Genomic DNA, 14,453 nt, shown 5'->3' with positions numbered 1-14,453 from the left:
ATTCAGCATCCTAGGCAACTTTTATCAGAGGTCCAAAAGCAGATACTTGAGTTCAGAGTGGGCTTTATGAGAGAAAATGTCCTGACTGTTTCAGTGTGCTTTGCACAGCCGTGTTCTGCTCTGTCAGCCATGGGGAGCCCGTGCAGGTCGATGAACAGTAGGCAGAGCTGGGACATCCTGACAGCCATAGAGCCTGCTGTTGCTGTGTCACTGAGCTTGTAATAAAAGGAAATCAATACACAGCCAGTCATATGCATCCTGTCTCTCCTCATTTCTGCTTTTCCTGCTCTGTTCTTATTGGACCTGCAAAACAGAACTGCACATTCTCATCCACATTCACATGGTTTTATTATATTGTATTCACCTAATTTAACTGAGGACAAGTGAATACAGCAGAGATAGATGCCTTATAAGCACTAATAAGATTAGTGCTTGGCCTCTGTATTTTATGTGGTTTTGTTTGAATGTGGTTGCTGTGCAAACACTGGCGTACTTGTTGGAGGATATTGGCTGTGATGTCATCACTGGGCTGGACTTCAGGGCTGTCTCTCTGGAGACCACAGCTCATCACAGAAAAGGCTCGATCACAGCAGCTGACAGCAGTCAAAATTCGGTGCTGTGATGTAACATGGCTGTTTTTAATCTTTTCCATTGTTTCCCTCCCCAAAGCAGCTTCCCTGCCGTATGTCCACGTCGCTAATGCACACACAGCCAATGATGTGATCATAGACTCTGTTGGTTTCATCTGTTTTTCCTCTTTTCGTCTCCCTGGCGGATTATGCAACATTTTGAATGGTCATATGCTCTTTTTTTGTCACTTTCAGACAGTGGCTCTGTGTGTTGCTCTGCCCAGATACACTTTCATTTCCAACAACTACGCAAATGTTTGCTCCCAAGCAAACAGAGATGCTGTAAGCCATCACACCCTATGGTAAATTAAGATTTATGGTTTGTTTATCAGATTAAGTATGGATGAGATGTGCTTTATTCATTTGAGTGTTCACAATCAATTAAACATTTTGCTCTTTTAGTATGGTCACTCAGCCTTAGCAATTCCATTATGAGTGAAAGTTAGCCTCATAGCTCATTGGCCTACTTCCTTTCCCCCCCAAACAATGAAATGACTTCTGCTGGTTATTTCTTCTCCCACAGGCAGCTCAGTCTTAATGCCTGATGTGCAGTCTGTGTATGCCTGTTGCTCTAGTTTCCCTTTGGCCCAGCACTCATTGAAATGCCATGCTATCTTATTCTGATTGCTAGTGGATGGATGAAGCACACGCGCTCCATTTTTGTCAAAGCGTATGCTCTACCTCACGTACAGCATACGTGTTTAACTCATATCCATCAGGGCTTTTTTAATACTCAGATTTATTTTGGAGACAAATAGCCCTATGCATTATTGAGGCAGATATGGAATGCTATTCTAGCATAGCTGAACTACAACGCTATTGAGTCCTCAGAGTAACATGGTTTGTGTGTGTCTCAGCTGAAGATCACAGAGACCATAAGAGAGGCATTGTGTTTTATTTAAAACACCCTGTATATAGGAGTCCTGATTCCAAGGTGAGTCAGATCAAACAGAGGGGTGAGACTAAAGAGAAGAAGTCTGAGGAACTTTGTAATGTTAATATTAAAACTATTGCCAGCCAATTAACTCAGAGCAAAGATTCAAATAACTCAGCGTGTAATTTCTCATTGCAAATGAGTGATGGAAGATTCAAGCAACAAGAGTTTTGACAAAATAAACATGCCTAGGTCAGAGGTCAGAAAGTGCCTCTTCAGGGATGGAGTTGGTTTTGTTTGTTTGTTTGGTTGTTTTTTCCCTCCAGAATGAAGAATAGATTCCATCATTCATTACAGGACCTTTGACATTGCCATTCTGATGACTGATGTTGATTGAATACGATGCTTTACTGGGAATACATGTTCTTCATCAGCTCAGCTCTCAACCAATCAGAGCCTTTCTTCCTCTGTGCTCCAGATCTGTGTCTCTGTAATGCTGAGATGGGAGCACACACTGGGTCTATGTCATCACATGTGAGGAGTGCTTTTCCATCAGAACTCTGTGTGTGTGTGTGGCAGCCATAATGTGCAGCAGTTAAGAGCCCTTTAAGGGAAGGTCATATATGTCAGCCTCTTCTTTAATTCATATGCAAACAGCCCTGGGGTGGATGAACCGGTGAGCACCCTGTGTTTTATCCAGTTGCTCTGCCAAATAGAGAGGGAGAGCACTGTGACTGGTCAGGCTCTCAGTCCTGTGTCATAACATACATCATCCTGTCACAAGCCAGAGGTGGATCTGTGAGGCAGGAAAGTGCAGTATTCTAAAAGATGTGAGTGAAATGTAACTAACACATTGCAGTAGGCTGTAGAACAAACCAACACTACCACCATGTGGAGAGAGGGCTAAACTGCAACAAAATTGACAGAAGTAGCAACGAATGAACAGGTTACATTGTAAAGCACCAGGAACAGCTAGTGTTATATTCTGAAGATTTTTTCATTTTTTAGATGTGTGTGTAAAGCGATTGTTCTTCATTAGGGCAATGGACTTTAAATCCCACTTACACTGGGACTTCAGTAAAAGAGAGGTGCTCTATATTGATGGGTAGCTTCATAGGGAATTTTGTTTCACTAAGATTTCTGATGATTATTATGGCTCCTTTCTTTTTGAGAAGAAAAGGTGAGATTTTTAGCTCAACCCTTATTGTCACTCAAGGTATTTGGGGACATTTTGTTGACAACCAAATTATCAAATGATGTTATTTGGTTTCAGTAGGGAGTTAAAATCTGCTTGTTCAGTGTAAATGCAGCAGCAGTGCTGTAGACCAGAATAGTAGTTATAGTGATTAGTACTTATGATGCCCATTTTATTTCACAGAAACAAAAGTAAATCATTGGTTTAAACAAAAGTAAATGATTGGAAACAATTGAAAGAGATTACCGGCTATGTCTATTTGAACAATCTGGAATCCACCTCCTCAAATACTAACCCGTCTGTCTCATGTGTTTCATGTTTGGAAATCCACAGTCACAGTCTCCCATTCTTCTTCACACAAGAGGAATGGAGAATAGAGGTGTCAAGATCAGAAAAACAAATGTGTTTACCATTAGAAAACAGGATTTTGAGAAGTTTCTATTATTAGCAAATAAGATTATTTGCTATAACCCCTGGTACAGAGGTACCTTGTGGAGCTTGGACATGTGAAACCCTGTGTCCGTTAGGAGGAGTTTTGACATGGGAAACCCTGTGTCCGTTAGGTGGAGTTTGGACATGTGAAACCCTGTGTCCGTTAGGTGGAGTTCGAGTGTGTGAAAACTTCTGTCCTTTGTCCATTATGTGAAGGAGCTGAATAAAAGTGAAGTGGGAATGTGAAACATAGCCCTTCAGTCGACCTCTGGTTTTATTCAGCATTTCTGAGACGTGCTCCTCAAACCCATCCCCTGTGCTCTCCAGAACCCCACCCCCTGGGCTCTGCACAACTGCACCGCCTGGGCCTGCCCCCGCCCCCGCCCTTGGGTTATCCAGAACCCTGCCCCTTGGGCACGCCAAGAAACAGTTGTATTCCATCAGTAGCGTATGGGTATGGGCATATGCGGAGTAGCTGCAGGTTTCTGAGGAATGTTCTGTGTCAGCTGCAAAATTTAACTAGTGATGTTTTATTTTATCTTTTATGAAGTAAGCTGTATTGCGATTCATATATTTTACATGCATGGCAGGGCATGAAGACAAATCTGTCTCTTCTTTTTCATGTTTGAATTGTCACAGAAAATGCTATATACTAAACAATGTGTCCAGCCGATCTGTCTAGCTAAACATAAGCAGTCACACTGATCTCATATGTTTGTCATTGCTGATGCTCAACCTTTCAGCTCTGTTGGTTTTGACTTGTTATGTATGACAAAAAGTCCTCTCTTGTGTGGGAGTACCTGTTGCTATTGTCGCTTACAGTGACTTACAGTGGAAACCTATCTTATTGATGACAATAAACTGAATTAGTTGCAGCCAATGACAAATAGAAACTAGAAGGGCACTTGGAGAGTGTGGACCTCCGCCAAGGCCAAATGCCCTAACTTGCAATGTTAATGAAAGTGAAAAATAATTTTTGGATCCACCCTGTGATTCAGATCCGCTCCAAATTTCATGAAAATCGGCCCGGTAGTTTTTTCTGTAATCCTGCTGACAAACAGACAGACAGATAAACAAACAGACAAACGAACCACACCGACAACATAATCTTCAATTCCAATATCAACGTGTATGTAAATGAGTGACCCCAAAGCACTAGGACACCATGAGATTAGACACATTATTTAGACATGTCAGTCGTCTGAAATAAGATACCATGAGATTAGACACATTATTTAGACATGTCAGTCGTCTGAAATAACACACCATGACTCGGGGCTCTGTGGAGGGACTCTGTCTATTGTGTGGCGTTATTCTGCAGTCTGATACCAAGTTTGTTTTCATTTATTTCAAATTTACTATTACACAACAGAATATATTTAAGTTTTGACAACATCAAACGCTCTGTAGAAAAGTAAACTTTTGCTTGCAGGGTTTTTCTTTCATCTTAACTGGAGTAGAGCTGTCTGCTGAGAATGTTTGATGCGCTTTAGTGTTGTACGTGTAAGACTGCCTGCTAACTGAGAGGGACTTGTGTCTATGGAAGTGATGGCTAAAGACTCAAGTTTTTACCTAACAATACAGAACTGATGTATCCTATGTTTATCTTCCATGTACAAGGGAAGCCCAGTACTGAAAGAAATTTTTTTGCACGGCAAAAAAAAAAAAAAAGAAGCACAGAATAATGTTGTTATAGTCCTCCTCACAGCTTAACATGAGTGTGTGCGTAAGTGTGATGCATGGCTCTCGTTTGATTTCGGTCTTATTCGATCCAGAGTATCAGGGTGTTTTCACGTCGGGTGGGATCAAAGCCAGTGTGAATCTGCTCACACTGGCGTTGCTTGATATGCTTGTGCTATAGGTTTTCTGTGCTACACGACTGAAGTTTCTGACTGAAGTTTCTAAACCATTTCAGAGAGAGTCTTGTCCGCATACTGTCATCACAACACAAATGCGTCGCGCTTCAAGACAAGCTAGCGTTTTTGTGAGGCACTTTATCACGTTTTCCAAAGCTGGGAAATGTCTTTTTTTAAGTTATGAACGTCGTAAGCAACGTGGTTTTGCAGACAGCTGAAGTCAGTTGTAAGCTAGTTTAATAACATCATGTTTCATAATATGAGGTGAATGAGATTTGGAGTTTTAGATCTCACTAAATTGAAATATTGAGTCACCTAAATGTTATCTCTTTCACCTACAAACGTCTGCCCACATTCCTACAGACATCTGTCTCAGCTCAGCTCATTTACCCCTTCATCTACTAGCGTTTATTTGATCCTGTTTTTTCTTTTTCCCAGTGATTTTGACAGGTCATAAGTATTGCTTTTGATTGCATTCATGTTGTATTTATATGAAAGCATTCTGTGAGTAAAGCGTGGTTAACAGTGATTTTGACAGGTCATAAGCATGGCTTTTGATTGCATTCATGTTGTATTTATATGAAAGCATTCTGTGAGTAAAGCGTGGTTAACAGTGATTTTGACAGGCCATAAGCATGGCTTTTGATTGCATTCATGTTGTATTTATATGAAAGCATTCTGTGAGTAAAGCGTGGTTAACAGTGATTTTGACAGGCCATAAGCATGGCTTTTGATTGCATTCATGTTGTATTTACATGAAAGCATTCTGTGAGTAAAGCATGGCTAACAGTGATTTTGACAGGCCTTAAGCATGGCTTTTGATTGCATTCATGTTGTATTTACATGAAAGCATTTTGTGAGTAAAGCGTGGTTAACAGTCTACAGCTGTATTTTTTTAATGTCAGTTATGCTTTACTGGGTCTGACACTACAGAGTTCCATAACCTTAAACTGCTACCAAGGACTTCTCCTTCCAAACAGATTCAAAAGTTCTGTAAACTCTGTAAGTGGGTTATCTTCTTCTGTCACCAACCATAACGCCATTTTATCAACATCCTCTTATACAACCAGAGGACTCTAGTTCTGTAAGAGTTATGTTTTATCACCTGTGTAATATCCACATTATTCTACATGACTGTAGCAAACAGAGATTTGCTTCAATCCATTAGGAGAACCTTTTTCCATTGATGATGCTCTCTACTTCATTTCATCATCTGAAACAAGGAAGAATGCCGTGCCATAAAACGTTAACATCCCTCTCTCTCTCTCTCTCTCTCCTACCTGTACTGGATGACAAAGGATTATGCATAAACTCAAATGCATATTTAAAGTGTGCCTCCCAGTACCTATATGTTTTGGTAGACATGCCAGTTCTGTAATCTCGTATTACACATATTCACTCAGACCGTTTTGAGCTGCGACATTTATGAATATTTAAATGAGACTCTAACAAAAGGTGAGGGAGATGGGGTTGTTTTACATTTTGTTCAGTTTAATTCAAGCTCTGTTACATCATAACTGTTCCTTAATCCTAAAACTACCCTTGATGATTCTCTTCTCTCTTGTTTTCTGTGTCTGGGAGACATGAGCTGGGCTTGTTCCGTGATGTGTGTTTTGACGTGGGAGTGACCTCACTGGGAATCGGGATGAAAGATTGTCTGTCTGACTCAGAAGAGTCTGTTTATGATGTTTCTCAGTGTATCTCTTTGTTTGTACTGAGTGACTGAGCTCCACTGTTACATCAGTCAAAGGCATGGTATGGATGTTCCATGTTAATAACTGAACTTCTAATACTTTTGATGATGTCATCACTGTTACCATGGGGACATGATTCCTTTGGCATTATAATAAAAAAAACTGTCTCAAAAAAGTTAGTTTTTTTTCCTGAGGCGTAACAACTGGTTTTCCTCACGCCAGGATCTCTCTGTTTGTTTGTGCAGGTGGCAAACTAATGTTTGCTTGTTTGCTTGTTTGTTTGTTTGTGCAGGTGACTTGCCTTCAGGATTTCTTTGGGGAAGATGATATATTCATTGCCTGTGGTCCAGAGAAGTTCCGTTACCAGGATGACTTCCTCCTGGATGAGAGTGGTGAGCCAATCACCTTTAAGTGCTCATTTCTGTAGGTCTACAGCAGTCTTAGGAATGATGCCCTGGGGGAGGAGGCCAGAGCTAGTAGTGCACAGTGGAGATGAGGCTGTGCTTTGATGTTTGAACTAAAGAAATAACACCACTATTTTCCCACCTCACATCACACTCAAACAAATTAAACACTGACTTTAATTAAATTTATTTTGTCAACAGGTTGCATGAAATTGTTAGTTAAAAGAGTCATTACTCATTTAGCCTGACTGTGATGCACACCCTCACTCATTTAGACTGACTGTGACACACATCATCACTCAGTTAGACTGACTGTGACACACATCATCACTCAATTAGCCTGACTGTGACACACATCATCACTCATTAGACTGACTGTGACACACAACATCACTCTTTTAGACTGACTGTGATACACATCATTACTCATTAGACTGACTGTGACACACAACATCACTCTTTCAGACTGACTGTGATACACATCATTACTCTTTTAGACTGACTGTGATACACATCATCACTCATTTAGACTGACTGTGATACACATCATCACTCATTTAGACTGACTGTGACACACATCATCACTCAATTAGACTGACTGTGACACACATCATCACTCATTAGACTGACTGTGATACACATCATCACTCAATTAGCCTGACTGTGACACACATCATCACTCATTAGACTGACTGTGATACACATCATCACTCAATTAGCCTGACTGTGATACACATCATTACTCATTAGACTGACTGTGACACACAACATCACTCTTTCAGACTGACTGTGATACACATCATTACTCTTTTAGACTGACTGTGATACACATCATCACTCATTTAGACTGACTGTGATACACATCATCACTCATTTAGACTGACTGTGACACACATCATCACTCAATTAGACTGACTGTGACACACATCATCACTCATTAGACTGACTGTGATACATAACATCACTCAATTAGCCTGACTGTGACACACATCATCACTCATTAGACTGACTGTGATACACATCATCACTCAATTAGCCTGACTGTGATACACATCATCACTCAATTAGCCTGACTGTGATACACATCATCACTCATTTAGCCTGGCTATGACACACATCATCACTCAATTAGCCTGACTGTGACACACGTCATCACTCATTAGACTGACTGTGACACACAACATCACTCATTTAGCCTGACTGTGACACACATCATCACTCAATTAGCCTGACTGTGACACACATCATCACTCAATTAGCCTGACTGTGACACACATCATCACTCATTAGACTGACTGTGACACACAACATCACTCTTTTAGACTGACTGTGATACACATCATTACTCATTAGACTGACTGTGACACACAACATCACTCTTTCAGACTGACTGTGATACACATCATCACTCATTTAGCCTGACTATGACACACATCATCACTCAATTAGCCTGACTGTGACACACATCATCACTCATTAGACTGACTGTGACACACAACATCACTCTTTTAGACTGACTGTGATACACATCATCACTCATTTAGACTGACTGTGATACACATCATCACTCATTTAGACTGACTGTGACACACATCATCACTCAATTAGACTGACTGTGACACACATCATCACTCATTTAGCCTGACTATGACACACATCATCACTCATTTAGCCTGACTATGACACACATCATCACTCATTAGACTGACTGTGATACACATCATCACTCAATTAGCCTGACTGTGATACACATCATCACTCATTTAGCCTGACTATGACACACATCATCACTCATTAGACTGGCTGTGATACACAACATCACTCATTAGCCTGACTGTGATACACATCATTACTCATTTAGACTGACTGTGACACACATCATCACTCATTAGACTGACTGTGACACACAACATCACTCTTTTAGACTGACTGTGATACACATCATCACTCATTTAGCCTGACTGTGACACACATCATCGCTCATTTAGACTGACTGTGACACACGTCATCACTCATTTAGACTGACTGTGACACACGTCATCACTCATTTAGACTGACTGTGACACACGTCATCACTCATTTAGACTGACTGTGACACACATCATCACTCATTTAGACTGACTGTGACACACATCATCACTCATTTAGACTGACTGTGACACACGTCATCACTCATTTAGACTGACTGTGACACACGTCATCACTCATTTAGACTGACTGTGACACACGTCATCACTCATTTAGACTGACTGTGACACACATCATCACTCATTTAGACTGACTGTGACACACATCATCACTCATTTAGACTGACTGTGACACACATCATTACTCATGTAGACTGACTGTGATACACATAATCACTCATTAGCCTGACTGTGATACACATCGTCACTCTTTTAGACTGACTGTGATACACAACATTAGGACACATCGTTTCTGTCTAATCTCTTTAGTGTAGTTATGCTGATAGTTCCACAGCTGTGGAGGAAGATGACACATTGATACACTGTTTTAGGGGCTGTACAGTAACACAGTGCCAGAGAGAATAAGTGTCAGAGAGTCAGAGACAGGGAGACATGTATGACAGCTCTCATGTCCAACTGCAGTGGTCTCTAAAACTTCAGGCATTCGGCCAGTCAGCCAGAGAAAGCACACTCTCAGTCTGTCCAGTCTTTTCTTTGGGGATATTATTCAGAACATTTATACATATACAGTATATGTTCCACTGATATTAAACAAAATGTACAAAATGTGTGTGTGTGTGTGTGTGTGTGTGATGTAACAGTAGTGTAGTCAAATCAAATTCATTCACTGTGTCAGATTATCTGGTACTGCAGCTATCATGCAGCTCTGGTATGGCTTCACTGAGTCTCAGTGCCTGTTCTCTGTCATGCAGGAAACAGGATTCTCTGAAGTGTTCTCACTCTTGATCACTGGCTTTTTCATCAGTGAGAGAATGTAGAAAAAGTGTCAGAGAAAAAGTCGTCAGAAAATGTTCAGTTCAGGAGACACTGGGATTAGCATCACCTGTGTAATAATCTCGCGAAGTTCTGGAGATTGAGAGATTACATCATTTTTTAGAAGATCTTTGTGATACCAAACTGTCCTGGTGAGTCCTCTGTCTCTATCTCTCTCCTCAGAGTGCAGGGTGGTGAAATCCACCTCCTATGGCCGGATCTCCTCCATGCAAGGCCGCTACTCCCCCAGGAGTGGAGGTCCATCCCGCAGAAGCAAGTCTCCAGCCTCCAATAGCTCAGGTAAGAAAAGCCAGGCTGTAAATAACCAGAGCCCACTGAACAGTAACACGTTAAAAATCCTACTGGTTTTACAAAAAAAAAAAAAAAGATGGACCTTCTTTGTATTGTATGCTCTCATTCAGTTGCAAACACATTCCTGTTAAAAATAAAATTTGAATGAATGAATGATGAATGACATGAGTGATGAATGATATATTACATGTTACATGTTACATGCTACATGTTCATTGTGCTCCGTAGCAGTACTGTTCTCATACACAATCTGGTATTTCACACACTTAACAAGTATAAAAATAAATTTTAATAGCATCTTATTTCCTTCCAAAAGGGATTTTTACAGTTATCTTTGTTTGACTCCAAGAAATGTCTGCAGATAACTTAGACCATATGTGTTACAATCCGGTCCTGGAGGGCCAGGGTCCTGCCGGTGTTTGTTTTCACCTCTTAGTTTCCTGTTGATTTTCATCTTGAAAACAGGTATGCCCACTCTTCAGCCAATCAGAGATTGTATTTAGTTGGTCGACAAGGAAAACAGCAGGACCATGGCCCTCCAGGACTGGATTTTGACACACTTGACTTAGACAGTTCTACAGAACTGATATTTCTAAATAGCAACTTTATTCACTCTTAGAAAAAAAGGCACCTTTGTAAGAGAAACAGTGGCAGCAAATTCATTATTGATGCTTTATACATTTGAGTTGTCTTGTCCACTGGAGTCTTCACAGCTGTTAAGACATTATTGTTTTTGGTACATGATCGAGGACTTGAAACAGATGGATGGAGGTGGAAAGAGAGAGTTTTGCAGGTCATCCTCAGCCTCACTAAAACACTCAACAGCCAATAATCATTAACAGGAGCACAAACATATGAGATAAATATGTTGTGTGTGAATGTGATGTATAATGTTACGTGTGTGTGTGTGTGTGTGTGTGAGAGAGAGAGAGAGAGAGAGAGAAGGTATGGGTGTAGATATACTTTTAGTCATAGAGTTGGCTCAGACTAGAGATGTGAATGCTGTAAAAGTGAGAAAAGAGTGTGTGCGTCTCTGCTCATTGGAAATGAACAATCTTAACATGTCTTCATTATTTACATTCACCATAGACTCATGAAAAGGAATAGTCAACAACAGTCTCTCAAGCCTTTTCTCAGTATTAACGTGTGTGTGTGTGTGTGTATTTAGTGAATGTAGTGGTTTGTCATTTAGCTCTGGAACAAACCCAAATTTCTCTGATATTATTTGCTGGATAATTACTGCACTAGAGTTTGTCAAATTATAATTATGGTCTGAAGGGCCTTGGGGAGATCATTAGCCTAGATTTTCGTTCTTTGCCGTTCTTCCAATAATCTTTTGTCTGCAAATCACTCCTGGCTCAGTTTTTTTTCAAGCTTTTTTCAAACAATTGAGCACGCTAGCTGTTTTGGGTCATGTTACAAGGAGTGAATGATAATTATAGCAAGCTATAATAGAGCTCTTTCTCTGTTTTGGGCAGCATTAGTGGATGAGATCAGGCACAACAGTCCTGCAGTTGTCTCTGTTATATGGTAAAATGACCTCTCAGTGCCTGGTCACTTCTCATTCAGCATCACAGCAGAGAGCAACAGCACACTCCCTCTCAGAGACACCTCACAGAGTGCCAGGAAAAGCCAGTGTGACTGTGGTGGTCTCTCACCAGAAAATTGTTTTATGAGGCATTCCCACTGTGAGGGTTTGAAGGGACATGGCTGGTTGCTAGGGCAACTGGAGAGCATACGGAAGGACTAATGATGCCACGTTAGCATGTACTTCCTGCGGGGTCTTCTCAGGAACCCAGAGATCTGCTGGCAAGGCCAAACAAACACATCAGCTGTGACTGGGTCCCATTGTTTTTTTTTGTTTTTTTTTTAAATTGTGAAGTTTTAATGACAGTGTATCACTGGATAAACAAGTTTTCTGGAAATGTCTGTGTCAAACGTTAAGTTAGTAAGGGAAAGAAGTTAGAAAACTTGTTCTTTAAAGGTGACATTAAAGTCGAAAACAAATAAAAAAAGATACCTTATGGTCACTGGATATTAGATTTTAGAATCATGTCAAGTAAATGAGAATCAGAATCACATTTTTCGTTGTTGTTGTTTTTTGTTCTGTACTAAGGACAAAGCATCATTTAATATACATTCATGCTAGTGAGAAATAACTGGGTTTTTTGCAATTTTGACCAGCATTGCCAGTTCACTTTTTAAGATGCATTCTCACTTGGCAGTCACCTTCTCATAGAAGGAGCCATGGCAAACACACACACCTGTCAGTTTGGGTGAAACCTTCTTTTGTTCTTCATTACCAAGAGCTTTATAATTGATCTTAGTGAATTGAGTGACTGATCATTGCTGAATTGAGTGACTGATCTTTGCTGAGCTGAGTGACTGATCATCAGCAAACTATTTGACTGATCATTGACGAATTGAGTGACTGATCATCGGCAAAGTGAGTGACTGGTCATTGGTAAATAGGGTGGCCATTGGACGGACAGATTGGTTTTTCAGCTCTTCACTCTCTGAGTGCTAGAGTGCACTTTGTTACACTGTGTCTTACTGACTACTGTGAAAGAAGTCTGTAGGTTCTTTTTTTTTGGCTAATGGTGTGGGCACTCTGAAAGTACGATCGCAGTTATTTTCAGGGTTAAAATTTTTATTTTGTAGGTTATTAGCGGATGTACCTGTCAAATCAATGATCTTTCTTTCTATGATATTTCTTTAGTTTAATGTGTAAACGCTCACTAATCACCAAACATGTAGTGTAGTAACAGTGTCGTTACCGTTGGTATCAGCTGATCATTGAACCTATCTCATCCAGTTTACCTAAAGTTAGTTAAGTCAGTCAAAATACCAAAACGAAAAACTGTATACAACCCTGAATGGTGTAAAGAACGTACATTCTTTATGAAAAGTGCCACGGATGAATTTCGTGCATTATGCAAGCTTTGCCGAGCCAATGTTGATGCGAGCAGGAAAGGAAATGGAGCTATTGAACGGCATGCTGCCACAGACAAGCATAAGACCAAGGCAGAGCTCCAAATCTGTGTCAACTTTTCAGAGTGTACAGAGATGTAGGCTACCACAAATTCCTGTCCAGTAGGAAAATCTTGGGAGCAGCTAGGAAAGGGGTGAAATATCACAACTACGCATCTTTGGTGAGTAGAATATTTATTTTATCCTGTCAGTTTATAGAGCAAGTTTTGGTTCAGTTTGATCGCAACTGTTATATAATGGTTATTGTTTTCATTTTGTGTCTTTTGAATTGCCTGTCTGCCGGTATTGCCTTTTGTCTTCCTTTTCGGGCTTGGGTGTCCTCCTTTTGGGGGTCATGACAGTGGCTACCTTACTGGCGAACTGAGTGACTGATCATCAGCGAATTGAGTGACTGATCCTTGGTGAAGTGAGTGACTGATCCTTGGTGAATTGGGTGACTGGTCATTGGTGAATTGAGTGACTGGTCATTGGCAAAGTGAGCGACTCATCATTGGTGTCCAGGTCACCTGAGGGAACAGACCAATATTGATGCTATTGATGCACCGAGCGAAACAGCCGGTGATTTTGTTAGCCAGCATGTTACCATAATAATAGTTTTTTATTTTGTTATATTAAATACTGTAGAGACTGTACTGAATTAATGGAGGATTTATGACAATTTAAGGACAGTTTGATACTGTGAAACACATGGTGTGTTTTTTTTTTTTTTTTTTTTTTATGCGTCCTTTGGATATCAGCTGAAAGCTAACCAAATTCCTAGACTGGACTGGTAATGCTTTGAGAATCTACTGGTTTTGGTTTACTGTCGCTATTCAAGACCTAACCAAAATGCCACTTTGGGCTTGTAATGCCCTGAGAATCTACTGGTTTGGGTTTACTAATATGCCTTTTTTTGGTATAGTTTTGCCCTGCGATGGACTGGCGACCTGTCCAGGGTGTTTCCCCGCCTTTCGCCCTATGTGCGCGGGATAGGCTCCAGCACCCCCCGCGACCCTAATCAGGATAAGCGGCTTAGATAATGAGTGAGAGAGAGTGAGTGGTATAGTTTTACTGGAATGTCTTTTCTGGAATGTCATTACTTTTATGAATATACTGAAATCATTCAA

General features: G+C 40.5%; 1 protein-coding gene across 1 annotated transcript in view; it reads left to right on the top strand.

Moving 5' to 3' along the window:
* The window catches only part of dclk1b (doublecortin-like kinase 1b), a 44,157-nt gene that overhangs the window by 13,415 nt on the left and 16,289 nt on the right, over positions 1–14,453 (top strand). The window contains exons 4-5 of the mRNA XM_030776864.1: positions 6,973–7,072; positions 10,228–10,344. Coding sequence (XP_030632724.1) covers positions 6,973–7,072; positions 10,228–10,344 — 217 coding nt within the window. The remainder of the gene's footprint in view (positions 1–6,972; positions 7,073–10,227; positions 10,345–14,453) is intronic.

Source organism: Chanos chanos, chromosome 6 (genome assembly GCF_902362185.1).
Source record: "Chanos chanos chromosome 6, fChaCha1.1, whole genome shotgun sequence".
Taxonomy (NCBI): domain Eukaryota; kingdom Metazoa; phylum Chordata; class Actinopteri; order Gonorynchiformes; family Chanidae; genus Chanos; species Chanos chanos.
This window is presented reverse-complemented; position numbering and strand designations above follow the sequence as displayed.